Source organism: Mesoplodon mirus (assembly GCF_964341445.2).
Source record: "Mesoplodon mirus genome assembly, chromosome: 8".
NCBI classification, from domain to species: domain Eukaryota; kingdom Metazoa; phylum Chordata; class Mammalia; order Artiodactyla; family Ziphiidae; genus Mesoplodon; species Mesoplodon mirus.
This window is the reverse complement of record NC_138984.1, coordinates 28,674,496-28,692,224: the sequence shown is the minus strand read 5'-3', so window position 1 is coordinate 28,692,224 and position 17,729 is coordinate 28,674,496. Positions and strand designations below refer to the sequence as shown.

Genomic DNA, 17,729 nt, shown 5'->3' with positions numbered 1-17,729 from the left:
TGCAAGGATGGGCAGAGGCGCTGCCCTACACACTGTACATCATCTCTGAATACACCTAGATTGATCTGAGACATTTTAAGACCAGTGGGTTATGAACAACCATATAGGTCTGTAGACACTGAGAGAGGGATAGGGACACAGAGGAAGTCAGCCAATGACATGTGGCATAGCTGTCCCTGTTTTCTAAAAGAGATGAATCAATATTCTGGTAAAAGAACTACTCATATACAATGGTAAGAAAAAATGTAAAGGATGTAAAAAAGAGTTGGTTGAGAAATCATAAGTAAATAGGTGTTGAGCTTGAAGGTGAAAGTGAAGGAAGTATTTGAACAAGGGTATGGGATCTATCTTACTCATGAACTCAAACTTTCATAAATTAGAAATGGATCTGTCAGATGTTGAGATGGAGAAGACATAGGCTCTGTGAAAAGGCAAAAACAAATGCTGGATTCCCTTCTCCGAAGTGCCACAGCCGCTTCGGTGAACACAGACCAACCATCATGCCTTTCTTCACCTTCTCTTAGGAAATGCCTATGCTGTGTCACAAAGTTCTCAAACACTGCTATTTGAGTACAATTTACACTTACTTAATAAGCTCTTCGGCTAAGTTATAAGTTTACCTTGACTACACGGCATAACAGTATATTTAAAAGGTGGAAAATAATCTCTTACTAATTGTGATGTTGGGACAAACTTTAAAACCATACCTGCCTTCCTTCTGGTGAGCACTGGGTGGTGCTCTCATCTAAGAGGAAGTAAATCTAGGCAGCTGTGCACCAGGCCTCTGTCGCTCTACTTATCACAGCTTCAAAGTCCTTAATCTCACTCTCTTAGTAATTCTAAATGTGGGTGCATGAGCACCCTGGTATTTTTTGTCTGTTTGTTTATAACAGCTTTATTCATAATCACATTTATGTTCGAACTGAAGGAGATTTATAGATGTATACAGGGCATCCTGGTATTTTTAAGTATTCATTACAATTTTCCAATTTTCCTTGATGAATCTGTATGTAGTGCTTTTTAGTATAATGGGCAAAAAATTAAAAGTGATATAAAACAATTAGATTCCACTTCTCTAATTATATTGGCATTGTTCCTGCTGACTTCAATGTTTCTGGATGTATCTGGTCTGAAGAACTAGTTAAAAAGTCATTATGTTAAAAACAAAAACAAAAAACCTCTGTTTAAAATTTTATTTTATTTTTTTAAATGAAAGATAAAACTTTTATTGTGTAAGTCACTGAACTGTTGGTGCTCTTTGTGACAGCATTTAGCTTTCCCTGACCCATACATTCTTCTTTGTCTCGTGCTCTTAAAGCTGGAGTGCACCCCAGGCTTCTCTACCTACACACACCCCCTTGGGCATCCTGTTCAGACTTATAACTTTCAATACCATCTACCCACCAATGACTTACAAAAGTAGATCTCCAGCCCAGCCTCTCTCCTGAACTCCAGGCTAGTATAACCAGTTGCCTGGTTAACAATTCCACTTAGATGTTCACAGACACCTCAAACTCATCTTGTCCAAAATGGGACCTCCTGGTTTTCCTCCACAAACCTGCTTCTTGGCAGTTCTCCCCGTTTAGGTTGACGGCAACTCCTTCCTTCCAGTTGCGCAGACCAAACCTCTCTCTCACCTCCACATTGAATCCAGCAAGAGTTTTTGTTGGCTCCGCCTTCAGAATATGTTCAGAATCTCACCACTTTTCACCTCCATAAATGCCACACCCTGTCCTGAGCCACCATTCTCTCATCGCTAGTATCTCTCTGTTTTCTTCCTCTCCCCTTCCTCTTTCTTTTTATTTTCAAGTTTCTTCAAATAACCTTAGCAATTAATCTTAACAGAAGCAACCCATATGCCCAAATAATATATTCAATATTCTAGTTTTGTTCTTAGAGAAAAAAAGTTGTTTTTTAACGAGAGCTGGAAGGGCCGAGGAGAAAGTAACTAAGTTAAGAAGTTATTGGAATAGTTTTGATGAAAGGTAATGTGAGAAGGAGTGGCAGTGAAAATGTAAAGGTTTTAAATAGCTTGTGTTGATTATTACACAACCACCTTTCTTTTTTTAAAAAAATTATTTTATTTATTTTTTGCTGCGTTGGGTCTTCGTTGCTGTGTGTGGGCTTTCTCTAGTTGCGGCGAGTGGAGGCTACCCTTCGTTGCGCAGTGCAGGCTTCTCACTGCGGTGGCTTCTCTTGTTGCAGAGCATGGGCTCTAGGCATGTGGGCTTCAGTAGTTGTAGCACACGGGCTCAGTAGTTGTGGCTCATGGGCTCTAGAGCGCAGGCTCAGTAGTGGTGGCGCACGGGCTTAGTTGCTCTGAGGCATGTGGGATCTTCTCGGACCAGGGCTTGAACACGTGCTCCCTGTGCCACCAGGGAAGCCCCTACACAATCACCTTTTCCAGTTCACAGGTCTGAGTAGGCAGCTAGCTTCGGCCTCTTGGAGGAGAACGGGGTCACATTGCTTGTGGAGCAAGAAGCAGTGTTAGTGTTTTGTACAAATGCTTCTCCTTTACTGGTTTTTGCTTATGTGGATTTGAAATAATTTTGCTTGTTCCATTGCTCTCCTTTTATTTTTTAAAATGCTTTTGACTTTAAAGCTCAGGTTCTAGATGCTGGTTCTGAGCCTACTGACAATATCACTTTTGTCTCAGCCAAGGTCTGATGACCAATGCTGTTTCCCTCCCAGATCTGGCCTTAACTATCAGACCACCTTTTCTCTTATTTCTCTGGGCTCTTCATACTTTGGTCAACTCAAATTACTCATTGTTTCCCTCGTATGTGCCACGCTTTCTTCCCTGCAGGACAAGATTAGTTCATGGTGTTTCCACAACATTTATATCAATTTCTCCCAAATCCATAGAACTTAATAATAATAATGATAATGATGATGGTGATAATAATAATTGTAGACAGTTGGTGAGCACTTACCATGTGCCAGGCACTGTACTTAGTGTTTACAGGCTTTATATCAATTTAACCTCACACCATGCAAGGGAGAGACTTTTACTATCCCTACTATACTGACGAGGTACACTCTGCCCAGATCCTTTCAGGCCTTCTTTCCAGCTCTGAGCGCTCATCCCCCCGCTTCGGCAGGCTTTGCTGCTAACGCTTGCCCTGCAAACTTCTGACGATTGCCCCTCACCAGCCAGTGAGGAGAGTCCAAAGGCTCTGGGAGTTTTGTGTCTCCCTTGCCCTGTGATCAATGGCAAAGGGGACTGTTGGCGGATAACCAGCTCCCAGATCCTTTGCCTCCAGGCGGGAGAAACTCTGAGGTATGATCCATGCTCTGAGGCTCTCCAAGGGATCTGGCTAAGTTGGCATTTTCTTCCCCATCTTGCTTCTCCAACTCCCTCACCTTTCCTTGTGGGAGCACTTCCCCATAAGTCACTTTTCCTGAATCTTTGGTTCATGATCTGTGTCTGGGGGAACCCGATCTGAGGCTCTTGCCTGGCTCGTACAAGATATAGTTGAGATTCAAACTAAAGCAGTCTAACTGCAGTCATATTTTAGAGTTCTAATCCCTTTGTTATATTGCCTGTCATGTCGGTATGATAATCTGTTTCAATCTCTTTTTCCTAGCATTCTGTTAGAAATTTTACCAGAAGAATTTTGGAGCCGGATCTTTGATACTTGATAATAAGCCGGATCTTTGATAATTCTCAGTGTGGTGGTGGGAATTCGAAGTCCTTCCTAGGGATGGATGAAGTTGCAGTAGGAGCGTCTCAGATACTCTGACAAGTATCTTGGGCTTCTTCCTCAATGCTCCCACAGTCATGTAGACATACATGCAACAACCATGCTGCTGGGATAATTATTTTAAAAATTCTGTTGGATATTCTGCTCCCTCACTAGACTGTAAGCTCTTGGGGACAAGGACCCAGTTCTGCTCATTGTTGTTTCCTGGTACAGAGCCCAGTGTCTAAAAATGGAGGTGTTCAATCTTTTTTTTTTTTTTTTTGCGGTACGCGGGCCTCTCACTGTTGTGGACTCTCCCGTTGCGGAGCACAGGCTCCAGACACGCAGGCTCTGCGGCCATGGCTCACGGGCCCAGCCGCTCCGCAGCATGTGGGATCTGGCCGGACCGGGGCACAAACCCATGTCCCCTACATTGGCAGATGGACTCTCAACCACTGCGCCACCAGGGAAGCCCTGGAGGTGTTCAATCTTTTCGGATGTACTTCTGTAGTACTACAAACTAGATTTAGAACTGCAGTTCTTAAATTTCATTTGCATATGAATCACCTGTGGGGTGGGGTTTAGGATTCTGTCTTTTTACTGGTGTCCCAGGTGATTCTGTGGCAGGTGATCCTCAACCCATTACTGATACTTTGAAAACACTAATGTACAAGGTCCAGATACTCAGTAATAACTAAGGAACACTTACGTTGTAAGTTCTTATTATATATCAGTTGCTTTGTGCCTGGCATCGTTGTAAGAGAATTACAGCTATTAACTTAATTAAGCCACATTTAATTCCTATGAAGAGAAAAGTATTATTACCCCCTTTTTTACAAATTAGAAAACTGAGACACAAAAATGTTAAAAGTGCTAACTTGCTCCATTGCCTATAGCTAGTAAGTGGATGTGGACCCAGGCATTCTGGCTCCAGAGCCTGTCCTCTTAACTGCTACCCCACACCACCCTTTCCACTGATACATGTAAGAAAATCCACATTATTCCCAGCTTTATTTTTGCTGAGCCTTTCTTTCCAAGGAATCTGAAAGGAAAAGAAAGCTACATAACTGCAGGAGACACACAGGAAATATTTTATTAGCTTCCAGATGGAGAAAACGGTAGAGTTAAAATATTTCAATAGAAATCCACGGCCCTCCTCAGGGAGCCCACTCTGGCATCCAGGGCCCCCCAGTCGTGGTAGTGCCTGTAGTCCCCCGGCCTCAGTAGGTACTGCCGCCCCCGGTAGTTGGGCATCTCATAGAGGACCCACCAGCCCTCCAGCACGTGAAGAGAGCGGATCTCATTGAAGTGGAAGCGGTCGCGGAGCGAGGAGCAGTCTTCCGTGAGCTCCGCCATCTGGCCTCGGTAGTCCTCTCGCTCGTACATCCTCAGCCGGTGGGAGCTGGTCTGGGTTCAGCAATCAGCAGATGGGAAGAGTCAGAAAACCTAGCCTTTAGCAACGAATCACTCACACCGCTGGGGAAATGGGCTTTTTTTAAAAAAAATACTTTCTATATCAAAGATGACATACTAAAAAGACAGCCAACACCAGGACCACTGCGTACAGCTGGGTAGATTGTACACTGCAAAACTAAAGAGGGTGCACTTCACATAGATCAAGATACGCATGGTGCTCCATAGTCTTCTAGGGCCACAACCTACATGAATCATATTTAGTACCTACTTAGTACCATTCTTTTTTTTTTTTTTTTTTCTTCCTGCGGTACGCGGGCCTCTCACTGCTGTGGCCTCTCCCGCTGTGGAGCACAGGCTCCGGACGCGCAGGCTCAGCGGCCATGGCTCACGGGCCCAGCCGCTCCGCGGCATGTGGGATCCTCCTGGACTGGGGCACGAACCCGTGTCCCCCGCATTGGCAGGTGGACTCTCAACCACTGCGCCACCAGGGAAGCCCAGTACCATTCTTAAGTGACAATTTATATATATATAATTTGTGCTCTCTCCTTAGACTTAAACGGTGGTCTGGAGCTCTCCTTGGAGGATATAAAAATAATTAGATATTAAAATAAAAAGACAAATATATCCCTGGCAAAAGGCATTATTTTCAATCTCAATAGCATTAAAAGAGGCTGGGAAGAGAGGAAGTCGAATTGCTTTCCCTGAAGTGAAGCACAGATGGTGACAGTCCAGCCCAGGCAACTCCTTAATCCCTTCCTTTCTGCTTTGAATCCTGCTATTCTAAAATCCTGAAAAGCAAGAGTCATCGTAATGATTAGGTTTCAGTTCTCACCTCTAATATATGGTCTGGCAAAACACTTTTAGGTAATTAATAAAAATAGAAGCTCAAGATCATGAAGGAGGCCTGTCTAGATCAACAGATTATAAAACCTTTAGAAAAATGTAAGGGCAGTCTGTCAGCCCTGGGCAAATCCTGTCTGTCTCTTCCTGAGCACTTGTTCTTTAATCTGCTTGTTCCTTCCCAGCAGGTACCCACTCAATTCCTTCTTCCTTCTTCCACCATTAAATCCTCGTTAGGAAAGGTTCTCATAAGCAATTCATTCTGAGGTATAAAAAACTGCTAATAAGATATCTTCCATGGTTTGCAAAAGACTCACATGTGCGTTATCTAATTTGATCTTCACAACAGCCTGACACACGTGGAGCAACCATTCTAAGTCTTTTCTTCTTTTAAGAGAAACTAATGACTAGAGCTTTCAGGCTGTAATCAGAGTCAGGGCTGGAAAGTAAAAGCCCAGATTTCCAGGCTCCTAAGGCCAGTCTGGGTCCTATCAAGGCTTTCAACCCTCTGAGGGGATTTCAAATTTCCCCAGAGTGGTACATTTTCCACAGGACTCTGTCATAGGCAAATTAAAGCCTCCCTAACTGTGGAATTCCAGGCTGCTCGGGGTTTACTTGGGTAGCAGTGGGCTTTGCAGGTGCTACTGGAATCACACTGTTGGTTATTTGTTTTGCCTAATCAAAAAGCAGAACTTGAGGGACCATTGATATTCATAATGGTTAATATTTGGAGGAGGGGTAGTTTGCCAGGTGCTGGGCAATCTCCTTTTGACCTCATCACAGCTCGATGAACCAACTGCCCTTAATAACCCCGCTTTACAGATGAGGAAGGAGAGAAGTAGCCTAGTAACTAGCCTAAGGGCACCTGGGTGTGAGGAGTTCACCTGTTGCTTATTCCTCAGCCGTGGCACAGACGCTCTAAACTAATGCCGTGCACCACTTTTGCCCAGTAGAGGTGAGTTTAATTTTATAAGCCTACTTTTTTTTTTTCTTTTTTTTTTTGCGGAACGCAGGCCTCTCACTGTTGTGGCCTCTCCCGTTGCGGAGCACAGGCTCTGGACGCGCAGGCTCAGCAGCCATGGCTCACGGGCCCAGCCACCCCGTGGCATGCGGGATCCTCCCGGACCGGGGCACGAACCCGTGTCCCCTGCATGGGCAGGCAGACTCCCAACCACTGCACCATCAGGGAAGCCCCGGTGAGTTTAATTTTAGCAAAGGAGAATACAATTTCAATTAAGAGCATTGCATCACTCAATTTTTCGGTGGAAAGAAACCTTAAAGACATTAATAAAGGGAAAGAGAACCCGGTTAGAGCCAGCAAAAGAAGGCCACCGCCCTGCAGCCTGAACACTGCGTCTGGAGCACTGGTGTGACCCGAGGGCACGGCAGGCCCAGGGGAACCGGACTTACGTGGGGGATGAGGCGGCAGGAGCGGATGGAGTCGTTGAGGCCCATCCACTGCTGGTAGTCGGGGTAGTCGCCGCGCCGCAGGAAGTACTGGTGGCCCTGGTAGTTGGGCTGCTCGTAGAGCATCCAGCAGCCGCTGTCCACCCGGATGGAGTTGCAGCGGCCGAAGCAGGGCTGCAGGTTGGAGTGGTCGCTGCTGCACTCATAGTGGCGGCCCTGGAAGCCCCGGTCCTCGTAGAAGGTGATCTGCAAGGAAGGGAAGGACAGGGCTCAGAGGCCTGGCCTCCAGCCCGGCTGCGGGCCCCTCCCGCCGGCGCGGGGCTCACCTTCCCCATGGCTGCTGGATGCGGGGATGCGAGTTCAGTGCGGTGGGGCGGGCGCGCGGGTCTATATAGCAGGAGGGCTGCTGCGTTGGCAGGAACGACACAAAAGGGGCCCCCGGGTGAGGAGGATTTCCTCTCTCTCTTCTATATAATGAGGGCGGGGGTGGGCGGGGGACTTATTGTATGTTTTCTCTTAGACTCTCCAGAGCTTTCGAACTGATGACCCGCGTAAAACTGTCACTTGGTGCCTCTGGGGCCTTTAAATGAAGCCTATTCAGGAGATTGGAAGCGAGCAAAAGCGCCTAACGGGGTTAATGCTTGTGATGAAATATTTTTTAACCTTTTTGAATTTCGAAATGATCTCTTTTTGAGGAACAACACCGGGTAGTGGCCGGGTCAGAGGTCAGGATGGGCTCCAGCGGGAGGCGTTTAGATGAGAGAGCGTTTCCTTGGTGTGAGGATGTGGGACGTGGGAGGCACCTGCCTTCTCCGCAGGACGTCTGAAGGAGGATGGGATTCTCCTCTAAGAGAACCGCCTACCAGCCTCCCCACTGATGGGCGGGTGCAGCAGACAACACACCGGAGGAAAGGTGATGGGGGTTGGACCCCGAGGAAGCCCTGTTTAAGCACCTGGCTCGGCTCTGCTGCCTGCAGACTGGACCAGGGCCGCCTCCAGACCCAGCTGCTGCCTCCGGCCCACCGGCAGGAAGCCCGCAACTTTGGAATTCATGAGGGGACTCACGGGTGGTTATTACTCACACCGTAACTTTTTATTTAACCAATAATTTTGCAAACCAGGTGCTAAGGTTAATTAGTTCTAGCTGCTGAAAATTCAAGTTAACGTGCAAATGTAACAGACTTAAAATCCTACAATCTTGGGAAGATTCTTCCTTCTCTACCTTCCCCAGCCCTGGGCAAGCCTGGTTGCTCCCTAGTTAATGCTCTGGTTCCAGGCGCTAGTCTTCCTTCCTTCCCCCCCTCCCATCCCCCCAGCAGCTTCCGGTGCTCCACTCTTTAGAACAGGATTTCACAACCTCATACTGTTTTGACATCTTGGGTCAAAAAATTCTCAGTTGTGAGGGTCTGTCCTGTGTATTTGAGGATGTTGAGCAGCATCCCTGGTCTCAACCCTCTAGATACTATTTGCATTACTCTCAAGGTTGTGACAACCAAAAAATATTTCCAGACATTGCCAAATGTCCCCTGGGGGGAGTGAAATCAACCCTGGTTGCAAACCACTGCTTTAGAAGGAGCTAGTCCTCAAACAGATATAACTGTGATACACCTGTCTAATTCCTTAGTTTGGATTCTTGCTACTTAAGTCTAATGCTAATAAATTGTTTGCCCTGAACAATTTTATTTGAAACACATAAATTTAATAAGCCTTATTCACATTCTTTCTTTTAAAAATTCTAATTTTATAGAAAATTGGAAACTACAGAGAAGTAGAAAGGAGGAAAAAATTAAAACCATAGTACCGTATTTTAAAGATCACTGTGGATGAATATTTTAAAACCTCCTTTCAGTTCTGCAAGATGAAAAAGTTCTAGAGATCTTTGCACAAGGACATCCATATAGTTAACACTACTGTACTGTGGTTAAAAAATGGTTAAAATGGTAAATTTAATGTTATGTGTTTTTTATCACAATAAAAAAGACACCTCATTCCTCCCCTGCAAAAAAACCCTCTTAATTTTCACTTCTTTGATCTAATACTTTCATTTCTAAGAATTTGTCCAAAGGAAATAGCTAAAGGTACATGAAAACATTATGCACAGTGGCATTTTATCAGACCACTGTTTATAATGTAAAAAATTAGATACAAATAAAATGTCCAAAACAGGGCATTAATTAGGTAAGTTATAGAACATCTCTTTGATGAGATGCTACACAGCTACCAAAAATTATGTTCTCAAAGAACTTATTTAAGGAGATGGAAAATGCTCACCATATGTTAAAATTTTAACATGAGTATATTATACACTGAAAACTACAAAACATTGCTGAAGAAAAGAAGATATAAATAAATGGAAAAACATCTTGTGTTCATGGATTGGAAGATTTAATATTGTCCAGATATGAATACTTCCCAAAGTGGTCTACAGATATAATGCAATCCCTATAAAATTCTAATGTTATTTTCTGTGGCAGTAGAAAAACCCATTCTAAAATTTATGTAGAATCTCAAAGGATCCCAAATACCTCAAACAATCTTTTTTTGTGTGTGTGAAGCCATTTTAAATTTTTATTTATTTATTTAATTTTGGCCTCACCGAGAGGTTTGCAGGATCTCATTTCCTGGACCAGGGATTGAACCCGGACCACCACAGTGAAAGCGCTGAATCCTAACCACTAGACCACCAGTGGACTCCCCCAAAACAATCTTGAAAAAGAAGAACAAAGCTGGAGAACTCACACTTTCTCATTTCAAAACTTACGACAAAATTTACAATAATCAAAACAGTGTGGTACTGGCATAAAAATAGACATACAGACAAATGGAATAGAATAGAGAACACAGGCACAAACCTTTACACATATGGTCAAATGATTTTTGAGAAGGTTGACAAGACCATTCAATGGAGAACAGACAGTCTTTTCAACAATAGTACTGGGAAAACTGGATATCCACATACAAAAGAATGATGTTGGACCCTTACCTTATACCACATACAAAAACTAACTCAAAATGGGTTAAAGACCTAAATATAAGAACTAAAACTATAAAACTCTTAGAAGAAAACATAGAGGAAAATCTTCAAGAGATTAGAATTGGCAGTGATTTCTTGGATATAACACCAAAGCATAGGAAACAGATAAATTGGAGTTCATCAAAATAAAAACTTTTGTGCATCAAAGGAGACTATCAACAGAGTGAAGAGGACACCAATGGGATGTGAGAAAGTATTTGCAAATCATATATGATAAAGGATTGATATTCAAAATGTATAAAGAACTGCTATGACTCAGCAACAACAATAAAACACCCACCCCCCAAAAAAACCCAATTGAAAAACAAGGCTTGGATAGACACTTCTCCAAAGAAAATAATACAATGGCCAATAAGCACGTGGAAAGCTGCTCAACATCACTAATCATTAGGGATATGCAATCAAAACTACAATGAGATACTACTCCACACCCATTAGGATGGCTAGTATAAAAAGCAAAATCAAAACAGAAAACAACAAGTCTTAGAGAGGATGTGGAGAAATTGGAAAGCTTGTGCATTGCTGATGGGCATGTAAAATGGTACAGCCACTGTGGAAGACTGTATGGTAGTTCCTTAAAAATTAAACATCAAATTACCATATGACTTAGCAATTCCAATTCTAGGCATATATCCGAAAGAATTGGAAGCAGGGACTTGAACAGCTCTTTGTACCCCAATGATCATAGCAGCATTCTTTATTATACCCAAAAGGAAGAAATAATTCAAATGCCCATTTAGGAATGGTTGGGTACACAAATGTGGTATATGCATAGAATGGAATATTAGTCAGCATTAAAAAGGAATGAAATTTTGATAAATGCCACAACGTGAACAAACCTTGAAAACACTATGATAAGTGAAATGAGCCAGACACAGGACAAATATTATATGATTCAATGCATTTGAGATACCTGGAATAGTCAGATTTATAAAGAAATAAAGTAGAAGGGTGGTTACCAGGGGTTGGGGGAAGGTGGGAATGGGGAGTTATTGTTTAATGAGTACAGAGTTTCAGTTTGGGATGATGAAAAATTTCTGAAGATGAATAGTGCTGGTGGTTGCACAATGATGTGAATGTGCTTTATGCCACTGAATTGTACACTTAAAATGGTAATAATGGTAAATTTTGTATTATGTATATTTTACTACAATTTAAAGCATCTTCCATGAGCAACAAGAAAAAAAGGGAATCAATATGAATTTTTTCAACATTAATTTCTTGATTTCAATAATGCTACTGTGGGTTAGGACTCCACGCTCTCACTGCCAAGAGCCCAGGTTCAATCCCTGGTTGGGGAACTAAGATCTCACAAGCCACACAGTGCAGCACACACACACACACAAAATCTACTGTGGTTGTAAGAAAACATTAAAATCGGATAACTCCTAGTGGTTGAAAGGGAATTAGAAAGCATTTAAAATGGAGTTTAACTTACTTATAGTCCTCTTACTTTATATTATAAGAAGGGAATAATTAATATAATTAATGTCTTAAAATTTTTTTACATTTCCCTTCTTGGGCTTTCTTCCTCTTTCTCCCTTTATTCATTCCATTCTGACTATCTTACACCACCAAAGCTTACATTCAAGAACTGATAATATTTCAAGGTCCTCTTTAATCCTGGGAATTAGTGCTCTGGGCACAGTTGTGCTGTAGGCAAAGCTTTTTGGTCGATTTCCTTCACCCAACCTTCCTTGTGTATTGCCCTGCTTGCAGCTAGCATCTATGGTTTCCAGGGACACCAACTTCAGGTTGATGGTATGGTGGGAGATGGACAAAACTTGGGGCCCTGACTTTATTGTTGAGCTGCTGAACTAACCATTCCTAAATTCCGTGCTACCCTAGGACTTCTATCATGTGAGCTAATAGATTTCCACATTGTTTATCCATTGCTATGGTGTTTTGGCTACTTTCAGTCTAATGTATGCTAACTGATTCAGATCCATTTTTGGCCAAGGGATTGGGCTGAATTCTGATCAAGCTTTGGAGATGAGCAGCTTACTGGGTAGAAGGTGGGGAAAAGTAATCCGGGTGAAGAAAAGATGTGAGCAAACTCAGAGTGGTGCGAGAATGCTTAACGTGATTGGATGACTTGGACGAGATGGAGTAAAGGACAACTGGGGTCAGGTAATAAGAGAGGAAGTAGATAGGCTGGGGCCAGTTTCTTGAAAAAGGTAGAATTTGCCCCTGTGGGCAGTGGAGTAATATCAAAGGTTTTTAATCAGGGAAATGACTTGATCAGATCAGTCTTTGAGTACAAACGTAGTCACCACTCCTTTCTAAGATTGTAGCAATGAGAGTGCAAGTAAGAAAACAAGCAGTAGAACTAATGTAAGTGAATATAGTGTTATACTTCCCTATAACCTTACACAGGCAATATACTAACACACACAGATATACACACATATGGAGAGTATATGTATACAGTTATATAAATATATATAACTGTGTGTGTATCATGTGTGCATTTATATAGACAGAGAATGCAGCTTTGGATTATCCTATATATTTAATTCAGTTCCTGGTTGGTTAGTTGCTTACCTCATGGTAAGAATCTGTAAGCTGGTGCTGTCGTTATTTTGACAAGCATCTTCCTGATTCCACAATGGAAAAGCATTGATTTTCTGAGCTGTGAGTTCTGAATTCTGATGCCACTTCTCTTCTATTATTAACTGTTTGAAATTAGAACTGAACCTTAGTTTGCCTTACATAAAATGAGTGATCTAGGTTTGATGATCTCCAGGTCTGAAATATGTTAAACACCATATTACTTCATTGTGCTATAGTGACTTGCTTTCCTCCCTCCCTCCCTTCTTCTTCTTCTTGGCGGGGGGAATTTTCCATTAGGAATTTCTTTGAGACTCTGAATAAAGCTCTAAACAGTCACCTCCGAAAAAGTTACATATACTCTGTGTCAGCTAGAAATGTGTATTGAACTACAGATAAAAAGAACACCCAATGGTGGTGCCATAATCAAATGTGGGTTTATTTTACTCCCATTATAAGAAGTCTCAAGGTAAAGGGTTGCTGGCATTGTGTGATAGTTAATTTTATGTCAACTTGACTGGGCTAAGGGACGCCCAGATAGCTGGTAAAACATTATTTCTAGGTGTGTCTGTGAGGGTATTTCCGGGAGAGATTAGGATTTGGATCAGTGTACTGAGTAGAGAAGACCATCCAATCTGTTGAGGGACTGAATAGAACAAAAAGGAGAAGGAAGGATGAACTCCCTCTTCCTTCTGCCCTCAGACATCAGCACTCCTGGTTCTCAGGCCTCTGGACTCAGACTGAATTATTCCACCAGCTTTCCAGATTCTCTAGCTTGCAGATAATGGGACTTCTCAATTTCTATAATCACATGAGCCGATTCCTATAATAAATCTCCTCATCTATATCTATATAGATCCTATGGGTTCTGTTTCTCTGGAGAGCCCTGACTAACAAACATTGATTCAGGGGCTTGACCACATCAAGGCCAGCATTTCTGAAACTGTGACATTTCCCTCGTACTTGTCAGCTCTTGAGTGTAAAATGTCTGAAATAAGAGGGAATTGTGGCACCAGGGCAGCTGCTCCCTTTCATTAGGAAGGCAAAAATTTTTCCAGAACCATCTCCTCTCTCACCATCAGCATTCCTCCACTTAATGTTTCAATGTCCAGAGAGTGTCATGAGATCAGTTCAGCATCAAAATCAAGCGTGAAAGAAAAAAAAAAAAGGCAAAATAATGAAAGGAGAAAAAAAAAAGTCTGCCTGCCAGAGATTTGCGAACTCAATTTTGCATACAATTTAGGGAATTAAAAAATCTTCTGAAGCCCATTGTAGCCAGCTTCAGAATCCCTGATTTAAGAAGTGGGTCACACTATCTCTGAACCTCAGCTTTCAGATCCTCACTCCTCAAAGAAAAACTGAAGAGATATCTCACGATCTGGTTTGAAGCAGCAATGTGTTTAAAGGCCAGAGAATCAAATAAGATAATGTATTATGAAGTGTTTTGTAAACTGTAAAGCTCTGCTTCATTTGAAGGCATAGTTCTATTGTGAGAATTTTCTTTGTTACCCGTAGATCATACACCTTGATTTCCACGTGCATCTTGTGTGTATGTGTGTGTGTGTGTGTGTGTGTGTGTGTGAGTGTATAAATAAAATAATAAATGTAGGACAAAAGGAAAAACACAAGCAAACCATTGCCAGGAAAACAGAAGATATTTTATTACTTTCCAGATTGAGAAGTGATGCACTTATTTCAGTAGAAATCTATGACTCTCCTCAAGGAGCCCACTTTAGCATTCACGGCCCCCCAGTCATGGTAGCGCCTGTAGTCCCCTGGCCTCAGCAGATACTGCCTTCCCCGGTAGCTGGGCAACTCATAGAGGACCCAGGAGCCCTCCAGCACATTGAGAGAGTAAATCTCATTGAAGTGGAAGCGGTCCTGAAGAGAGGAGCAGTCCTCAGTGATCTCTATCATCTGGCCTCTGTAATCTTCCCTCTCATAAAGTCTGATCCTGTGAGAGCCAGCCTGGCCCATCCGGAGGTGGAAAGAGGAGAAAAGCAAACCATGAAATGATTCCAACACATTCATGCCATTCAGTTTGGTGAGGACCAGCTCAAGCCATTTTCAAATATATGGTAAAAATGAATTATTTCTGAATCTTTGTATACTCTTCATTTTCAAAGGTGGAGATTCAGTACCTTTCCAAGATCATAAAGTGTGACTAAAAATTAAGAAGGAAATCTCACTCTTTAATATATTCAAATATTTCCCAGGATGAACTGTTAACCACGCTCAGGACACTGTACCATAGAGAAACCCAAATCTTCAACAGCTTATTACTATTTTTGCCATTTTGAAGAATTATTTTAAATTTTCAAGCATGTGTCTTTGAACAGTAAAGTCAGTTTATGAAATGAATTACTCTACACTGAGTTTAAAATAAATCTTGGAAAAATCACCAAGGGCTTAGATGCTTTTGTGTCTTTGGAAAGCAAAGTGAAACATCTGAAGTCTCTCAGTTACATACTTGATTTTCATTTAGTAATTTTATGAATAGAATGAGGAAAAATGGGAAAGAAAAATGAGTAAGCCCAAGGACTAATTTTTAAAAAACCTTAGTGTTTTAAGATACGTATGAATTATATGTAGCCTGTGTATAAAATCTCTGCATTGCTCTCTACTGAGAAAAAGTATTTTTATTTGTACAGGTGGGGAAAACCAAAACATGCAATTGTGAGGCAAAAAGGGAAAGAGTCTTACAAGAATGAACCCTTGTAAAATTTTCCTTTTCAACTCCTGTCGGCTCAGAAACTAACTAGCACCTAATTATTTTTCTGTTGGATATTAGTGGTTTTTCTACAACTTCATTGTAAATGATTCCAGGTCAGGACCTCTATTTTATACATGCCCGGTGCAGCGGATACATTCTTACTCAATAAATATTTGTTGATTAACTGGTACCTGGGCAACACTTTACTTCTGTTCAAGGCAAATTATATTGAACTAATATACCATAGCTTACCTTTTCCCCAAACTCTCAATTATTCTAAATAATCACTACTCCAAATGTTTAACCTTTGCTTGAAACTATCCATTCTGGGTCCAAAGTGAACCAGAATGATATGGAACCGGACTCACGTGGGGGATGAGGCGGCAGGAGCGGACGGAGTCGCTGAGGCCCATCCACTGCTGGTAGTCGGGGTAGTCGCCACGCCGCAGGAAGTACTGGCAGCCCAGGTAGTTGGGCTGCTCATAGATCATCCAGCAGCCGCTGTCCACGCGCACTGAGTTGCAGCGGCCCAAGTAAGGCTGCAGGTTGGAGTGGTCGCTGCTGCATTCGTAGTGGCGGCCCTGGAAGCTTCGGTCCTCGTAGAAGGTGATCTGCAAGGAAGAGAAGGACAGGGCTCAGAGGCCTGGCCTCCAGCCCGGCTGCGGGCCCCTCCCGCCGGCGTGGGGCTCACCTTTCCCATGGTTGCTGGATGCGGGGATGCGAGTTCAGTGCGGTGGGGCGGGCGCGCGGGTCTATATAGCAGGAGGGCTGCTGCGTTGGCAGGAACGACACAAAAGGGGCCCCGGGTGAGGAGGGGATTTTCGTGTTCTCTTTTTTCTCTTTGCTGTCAGAGTCCATGGGGCTCATTGTGGGTTTTGGTCCCATTCTCTCTGGAGTTTCTATCACTAGCTGATGCTATTGAGACAGTCTGGGAAAAAAAAAAAAGTAATTTGGGACATTGTCTATTTAATAATAGAAGTAGAGCTTCAGCCATTTCATATATAGTCCACTCTCTTATTTGTATGGGTTGGGGAAAAACAAAACAAAAAAAATAAGCGGTGGAGCAAAAAAGTCAGAGTCTTAATATGGCAAATATAAATTAATCTGTAAGAAGTATGTGCCATAATATTGAATACTAATGGTTAATAAGAAGGAAATGACCTGTACTGAATACTGAAAATTTCAAATTAGTCTTTTAAGAGAGCTTCCTCATTAAAGGGTGCAAGAAATTGGAGTGTTTTATCAAGAAGGTTCACAAAATTTCAAACTTTCAGTGTGGTAAAAAAACAAAAACAAAAACAGTAAACGCAGATCTTTAGTATTTGGTCTGATTTTGTTGCAGCCATATGTGGAAGTAGACTGAAGACTGGAGGTTTTATCTTGGTTACTTGTAATTCAAAAGGGAGAATAGTTTTAAGATGGTTAATCTCAGAAAGAAGAACTAAAAGGGAAATTTCTAAAAGCTTAAGGAAATAAGAAAAAGTAATACTTTTAAAATACAAAACCAGATTACCTCTTAGGTTATTATAAAAGAAAACCAAATTCCTAAGAAACCCATTTCTGGTAGGATCTAGATACACATTTGTTTTACGGGGAACAAGAGTACACAAAGCTTTTGACTTAGAGGAAATTGATTGCACGAACACAAAGAGGAGCTATAGCTGGAATGGTGTAGCGAGAGGGAGGAATAAATATCTGGAAGCTTGGACTCTAGGAAGGCTTTAGAAAGTATTTATCAGCCTGAAAGAGGATAGTCTGTTGGACTGGAAAGATTGCTGGAGGGGAAGATGACCTACGCCTTTAGCCTCTTTGATGTTCAAAGAATTAGTCACAGTCCTATGTTGACTCATTGAAATACTTTGTCTTTCCTTTGGGTCATAAATCTTTGTAAGTTGATATTTATCAATTAGACACCAACTATGTATAATATGATGTTTCAGTTCTTGTTATCCAGTATGTAAAGGCATGTATTTGCAGAGTTACTTATGTTAGCCTAGTGGCATATATGCAGCCAGAATCTAAAGAATAAAAGTCATTTTAATTAAAAATGAAAAAAATAAGAATGAAAAATAATAATAAATTTAAA

The 17,729-nt window shown here is 42.1% G+C and overlaps 2 protein-coding genes across 2 annotated transcripts; both read right to left on the bottom strand.

Annotated features, from left to right (window-relative positions):
• Positions 1–4,817: 4,817 nt before the first annotated feature.
• On the bottom strand, positions 4,818–7,776 carry LOC309809780 (gamma-crystallin F; the record flags this gene model as incomplete). Its single annotated transcript, XM_082631214.1, has 3 exons — positions 7,673–7,776; positions 7,350–7,592; positions 4,818–5,090 (listed from the first exon to the last, which is right to left on the bottom strand). Exons 1-3 carry the CDS (start codon positions 7,679–7,681, stop codon positions 4,818–4,820), a joined length of 525 nt encoding a protein of 174 aa, XP_082487340.1. The 5' UTR covers positions 7,682–7,776.
• A 6,849-nt stretch (positions 7,777–14,625) lies between these two features.
• Positions 14,626–16,134, bottom strand: LOC309809779 (gamma-crystallin D; the record flags this gene model as incomplete). The annotated part of the gene is made up of 2 exons (XM_082631213.1): positions 14,626–14,898; positions 16,012–16,134. 2 exons carry the CDS (start codon positions 16,132–16,134, stop codon positions 14,626–14,628), a joined length of 396 nt encoding a protein of 131 aa, XP_082487339.1.
• Positions 16,135–17,729: the final 1,595 nt, after the last annotated feature.